The following is a 5,929-nucleotide window of genomic DNA, read 5'->3' on the forward strand; positions in this document are numbered from 1 at the left end:
ATATTGTCCTGATTCAAATAATCTTTTCTCCCATTGAACTTCAAGAATATCATCTCTAAAGTTAATTTTTCTTATTGAACAAACCATTTCATTAATAAATTCATCAAATAATTCTTCTTTTCCTGGACAATAATTAAATGTTTTCATTTTCATTAAATGAAGAATTGCTTTTCTTTCCTTTGGTATTTGGTTAATACTCTCTTCATTTGGAAATATACCAATTACATATGCAAAAACATTTTCTTTATTACAAAATCTTCTTGCTTCTGATAACCAATTATAAACATGTCTAAATGACATATCATCATCATTTCTATATACTAAAAATACTCCATGTACTCCACTAAATGGAAAGTATGATGTTGCACGATTAATATTATTATCATATAATGTCATACTAATTCTTCCATCAAACCCATCAATTCTAACATCTTTCATAGTTGTTCCAAGGTCTTTAAGTACTTGACTTTGATGATTATGATAATATCCCCATAATAATTTTTTTCTATCATCTAACGTACATGGATCTCCAACAAAAACAATTTTAATAGTATATAAAACATCTTTTTCAGAAAGAGGTGTCTTTAATATTTGAATTCCTAGTGTCATATCACGTTCTTCAATAAGATGAAATGTTTTATTCTTCTTTTTGTCTTTCTTTTTATCGTCCTTTTTCTTATCTTTCTCTTTTTTCTCTTTCTTTAATGTATTCATATTTTATTTCTTATGAATTACAAGTTCTTAGAATTTCTATTGTTATTTTATAAAATTTGAATGTTTCAGAATAGATTTCAAAGATATTTTTGTATAACGTAACTCTTCTAAACATTAAAAAGAAATCATTTGAAGAAAGCAATGAGGTTCTGGAAATATTGCATAACTTCTGGAATTTCTGAAAATACAAAACTTATTTCTTTAGCATTGTATAACATATCAACAACATCAGACACTTTTCGAATTTTTAACACATTTAATTGATTTGATTGAATATATGTTTCCATCATATCACTTCTGATATTTTCTCCAAGTAATAAAGCAAGAACTGGAATTTTTGGATCAGGATGGTCAGCATATGCATTACGGTAGTTAGCATGTTGCATGCTAATAGAATAAACATTCTCTAAAGAACGGTATTTTCTTTTAGTTTTACTTTTTAATTCCTATTAAATGAATAGAGTGAATTAAAAAAATCCAATTAAATAGAAAAGAGTAGCAAACATTAAATATTTTTTTGTTTCTAACATCTGAACAGAATATTGAAAGAATAGAATAAATCAGACAACTTGAATTAAAATCACCTAAAAACATACAATGGTAAGAAACTTTAATATAAAAATTTAACATTTTAGAAGAAGGATCATATTCTAAAGAAGCTTTTGTAAGTTTCTCGATAAATTGAATTTTGTTGATATAATTGTCAAGTGTTGGAGTTTTTTTAGAATAAAAAAATTCAGAAAAATGGACTGTGTTCCACAGTCTTTGGTTGAACATTATAATTTGTTTTGCAACAATAGTACTCTTAATTTTATAAATTCTAACTTTTTTAATTCCTTTTCCACAGTAAATTTTATCTATTTTAAGTCTACAATTAAATTTTTTAATTGGTTGTGATTGAAAACAAACTGGGTCAATGACATGTGTTGATTGGATTTCTTTTTTAATGTTCTTTAATATATTTTCACTAATAACATCAGTTTTAAATAAACATGAATTAAGTAACTTTTCAATAACAGAATTATTAGTAATTATTTCATCTTTCATTAGATTTACCCAAGAAACAATAATACTTTGAAGTCTTAGTACTCTTGTTTTTCTTTGAGATTCAGACATATACATATTTTCATTTAAATCTTTACACACATCAATTAATTTATTTAAAAAATCATCAAGTGTCATATAAGAAATACACTCTATAATAAATCTAGAAATACTAACTTCATGTAAATCTAATGCAAAATTCCAATGCCAAAAAGGGGAAATTGAAATTAAATTTCCATTTTCAGTAAATTTAATTTCACCTGATTCATTGTTAAAAATAAATATAACATTTTCAAATAATGTATGAAGAAATTTTCTTGTATTTAATGGAGTTTTGATTGATGATGGAAATAAAACTTTATATAATTGTGAACGTCTATGAATTTGAAATAATTCGGTTACTATTACTTTAAATAAATCTCTATGTGTTTTTTCCATTTTCCAGACTGCATTCTTAATGTACTCTTTTTCTATCACATCAAATAGTTTCTCATCATAAAAAAAACGGACACCAGTTATTTTAGCAGCATTGATTAATTCTTCAGCACTTACTGAACTTTTAAATAAATTTAATACATCTTCAGGAATCTCTTCATTATATATTTCTTGAGCTATACTTCTTCTTCTAGGTGCTTTGGCAGACCACCTTGTATTCTCTTTGGTGATTTTAGATATGCTCGTGTGTTTGACCATAGAAGAACGACGTCCAGATTTCATAATTAACAAAATGAAAAAAAAAGATAATATTTTACATAATTTTAAAAAGAAGGAAGAAATTCTATAAAGATAAAAACAAAAATCAAAAATAGAGGTAACACTAAAAATGAGGAAAGGATTGTTAAATGTAATCTTCAAGCCTTCCAATAAAAAAGGTTAAAAAATGTTATTCGTTAAACAACACTTCTTTTATTAAAACTCAAAAAAAAAAAAAATTGAAGAAAAACATTTTTTGAACCAAAAATATAATTTTGATGTGAAAAAAGAATAATTAAAAGCTTAGTTTCTTTTACTATAAGTATAAAAATGGATATTTACCTAAAATAAAGAAACAAAAATAAATAAAGGTTCTCGTTGAATGTCAGATCCAGCTGTAACTGCCGATATTTTAGAATACATTGATTATATCATACAACAATGCAAAGATGATACTCATTATGAAAATATTAAATCCTACTTAGATTATGTGTTTAAATGTAGAGATGAAATGAAATGGGCTGAATTCGAATATTGTATTTTATTCCCATTTAATGTCTTAAAAATGAAAAGTATAAAAATAATGATTAAATATCCAAAGATTGGAGACCACTCAAAAGTAAAAGAATATCTCCAGTCTCTTAATGATGGAGGGAAGAATTCATTTGAGAGAAAAGTACTTTTTCTTCCTCTTTCTGTTCCAAAATATGCAGTTATTGAATCAACTGAAGAAATTAACAAAAGACCAGAATGGTTCAATGTTGTTAATCAAATATGTGTTGATGAACTCCCAACCAATAAATGCAATAAAATTACTTCATTTTTTAAGAATATGTGTCCATCTCTTGAATATGATTCAATGTCTTGTGTTACTTTAACTCAGAGAATATGTCAGGAACACACAGACTGTAAGAAAGCAATTGATGAACTATTAAAACAAAATTCACAAAGTCTTGTGAATATGTTTGAAACAAAACGAAATAATGGAAAAAGTATTAAAGATAAATATGAAAATGATACAACTATTGAAGATCAATTTGAACAGCCACTGACTGGCCCTAAAAGAGAACGAAAAGTATGTTTAATTAGAATGGACTATGATATTGTAAGTAAGGGAATTGAACAACGTCCTCTAGAAAAAAGAGGTAGTGAAAGTCAAATAGACCGAAACAACCAAATAACCTCTCATCAGTTAAATAATTCCCTACATCATCCCGATTTTCATGAAGCTCCAATTCATTTATGGAATCAACCTATTACTAATAGAATGACACCTTCTCTCCCGATCAGAGAACCAATAATTCACAAAGAACAAGATAGAATTTTTGAACAACATCAGTCTAATGTATTTGACCCTGTACCGTATACTTCATTTACTCCAATAACCAATGTAGAACAATATCCTTTTTATCCTCTTACTATGGAATTTTCACCAATCCCATCACATGAAAGACCAATCAAAGAGTGTGCCTTATTAAATGACTATGACTTTAAACGATATTATTCTGCCCAAACTTCACAAAATGGTGTAGAACAGTTAGCACGATCACATCGTTTAGAATCTGAAATAATGGACAGAAGGCGGAATCGTCAAAAGGAAACATTTAACTCAGAAGAAAAAATTATTGACTTAACACAATCCTTTCAGCCTTCACTCTCTGGAATATTACATTGATTTTGTTTTTTTAATTTAATAAATAAAAGGTGTGTTTAATCAAAAATAACAAGAAATCTGAAAAAAGTTAAATCAATGACAAATAACGAACGCCAAAAACCCTATAACCCAGAAACATCGGTATTTATTGGTAAACTACCTAAATCTATGAAGGAAAATGAAATTAGAGAAAAGTTTATTACTTGTGGGAGAATATCTCGTATGATGATGCAATATTATCCAAACGGTCAGTCAAAGGGGTGTTGTTTCATTGAATTTGAAGACAAAAAAGGAGCAGAACGAGCATGTTCTAGAGATGGATCAATTATTGATAAACAATATATCCGTGTCAATATGGCAGAGAAAAAACCAAAGAAAGGTTTGTTTAGTTGTTAAAAAAGAAAATACATTTTAACTTAACACACAGTAAATTATAAACATTTGCCAAAAGTAACACAAAAAAAAATGAATAATTCGTATTGTATTTTTGTTGGTAAGGTTTCTGCCATTACCACTGAAAGTACATTAGTTAAAATTTTTGCAAAATGTGGTAAAGTATTACGGGTTACTATTCCAATTTGGAGAAATACAAACAAAAGAAGAGGTTTTGCTATTGTTGAATTTGCCTCACTTGCTTCAGTTGAAAAGGCATTAGAATTGGCCAATACAACTGTTGATGGAAAACAAATCACTGTTATGAAACTTGATGATGTTTTAAACAAAGAGAAACATCCAAAAACAAAGAAAGAAAAGAAAGATAAATCTTCAATGAAAAAAAAATTAACAGAAGAAACCAAAGAAGAAAAAGAACAAGGTGAAGAAGAAATTAAAGAAGAAGAAATAACAAAAGAAGAGAGAGATATTAGGGGCGATGGTCCTACTATTAAAATGGAAGAAGATGATTCAAGCGAAGATTTTTCTTCAAAGGATATTCAAAAAGAAATAAAGAAAGAAATTAAACAAAAAAGACAAGAAGAACTAAATGAAAAACGTGCCGATGAAGACGATATATTTGAACAAGAATTATTAAAAATGGAAACTACTGATAATTGATTGATTTTTAAATAAAATTTTCTTTAACTACTTTCTTTAAAAAATACATTAAAGAGATGTCATAAACAATAATGAATTATTTTGAATAATGGACTTGTTTTTGTGACTTAGAAGAACATAAGTTAGATCTTCCTCCAGATGTAGAACAGAATTTAAATGGGAAATTAGAAACAGATTGGTATGGTCCCAAATCATCATTTAATACACTTCCCCAATAATCTTGGAATGTTTTTACTTGGTCACCAACAAAATATTCGATTGGTGGAAGATGCATTCTTATTACTGCAAGTAATGTTCTCCAATCATATCTGAAAGAGATTGAATTACTATTTCTTTGAGTTTTTAGATAATCATAGGCAGTATCAACATCATTCCTAAGTGTTTTCCAGTCGACATTATTAAATGGATAAGTTGATTGAATAGTGCTAATGAAATACTCAACATCTTCTTTACTCAAATTGTAATCATATACTTCTTTATTTGGAACTGAATCAACTGCCTTACAAACTATTCTAATATCAGTAGTATGTCCACCATATCCATCTAATTTACAATCAGTACATGGGTCCATATCAGCATTACATCCATTTAACATTTGGATTAGTTGAGTATCAAAAACACCTCTATTGTATGTGTACATAGCAGTAGCAAATTCAAGAGAATCTCGTTGTTCTCGTTTAGTTCGTTTGGACAATGCATCTCTTAGTCCAACCTTTTTCATGTTCATTATTAAATTATGCCTGAAATGGAAGTCTAAAGAAGTAACACAAA

The 5,929-nt window shown here is 27.5% G+C and overlaps 5 protein-coding genes across 5 annotated transcripts, besides 6 other annotated features; 2 read left to right on the plus strand and 3 right to left on the minus strand.

Moving 5' to 3' along the window:
* On the minus strand, positions 1 to 714 carry EDI_333630 (uncharacterized protein; the record flags this gene model as incomplete). Its single annotated transcript, XM_001737496.1, has 1 exon — positions 1 to 714. A coding segment is annotated over one exon (714 nt), but the record flags the coding sequence as incomplete, so codon positions are not given.
* Positions 636 to 726: a microsatellite.
* A 113-nt stretch (positions 727 to 839) lies between these two features.
* On the minus strand, positions 840 to 2,196 carry EDI_333640 (uncharacterized protein; the record flags this gene model as incomplete). Its single annotated transcript, XM_001737497.1, has 2 exons — positions 840 to 1,160; positions 1,219 to 2,196. The coding sequence occupies 2 exons, from the start codon at positions 2,194 to 2,196 to the stop codon at positions 840 to 842; spliced, it is 1,299 nt and encodes a 432-aa protein (XP_001737549.1).
* Positions 2,197 to 2,473: 277 nt separating this feature from the next.
* Positions 2,474 to 2,523: a sequence feature (AT_rich).
* Positions 2,524 to 2,538: 15 nt separating this feature from the next.
* Positions 2,539 to 2,583: a microsatellite.
* A 250-nt stretch (positions 2,584 to 2,833) lies between these two features.
* EDI_333650 (uncharacterized protein) lies at positions 2,834 to 4,126 on the plus strand (the record flags this gene model as incomplete). Its single annotated transcript, XM_001737498.1, has 1 exon — positions 2,834 to 4,126. The coding sequence occupies one exon, from the start codon at positions 2,834 to 2,836 to the stop codon at positions 4,124 to 4,126; it is 1,293 nt and encodes a 430-aa protein (XP_001737550.1).
* A 5-nt stretch (positions 4,127 to 4,131) lies between these two features.
* Positions 4,132 to 4,154: a sequence feature (AT_rich).
* Positions 4,155 to 4,201: 47 nt separating this feature from the next.
* EDI_333660 (29 kDa ribonucleoprotein A, chloroplast precursor, putative) lies at positions 4,202 to 5,158 on the plus strand (the record flags this gene model as incomplete). Its single annotated transcript, XM_001737499.1, has 2 exons — positions 4,202 to 4,484; positions 4,533 to 5,158. 2 exons carry the CDS (start codon positions 4,202 to 4,204, stop codon positions 5,156 to 5,158), a joined length of 909 nt encoding a protein of 302 aa, XP_001737551.1.
* Positions 4,902 to 4,945: a microsatellite.
* Positions 5,040 to 5,095: a microsatellite.
* A 76-nt stretch (positions 5,159 to 5,234) lies between the features above and the next one.
* On the minus strand, positions 5,235 to 5,885 carry EDI_333670 (chitin binding lectin, putative; the record flags this gene model as incomplete). The annotated part of the gene is made up of 1 exon (XM_001737500.1): positions 5,235 to 5,885. One exon carries the CDS (start codon positions 5,883 to 5,885, stop codon positions 5,235 to 5,237), a length of 651 nt encoding a protein of 216 aa, XP_001737552.1.
* Between the last annotated feature and the right edge of the window lie 44 nt (positions 5,886 to 5,929).

This window comes from Entamoeba dispar, genomic scaffold, assembly GCF_000209125.1.
Source record: "Entamoeba dispar SAW760 scf_1105229460669 genomic scaffold, whole genome shotgun sequence".
NCBI lineage: Eukaryota > Evosea > Mastigamoebida > Endamoebidae > Entamoeba > Entamoeba dispar.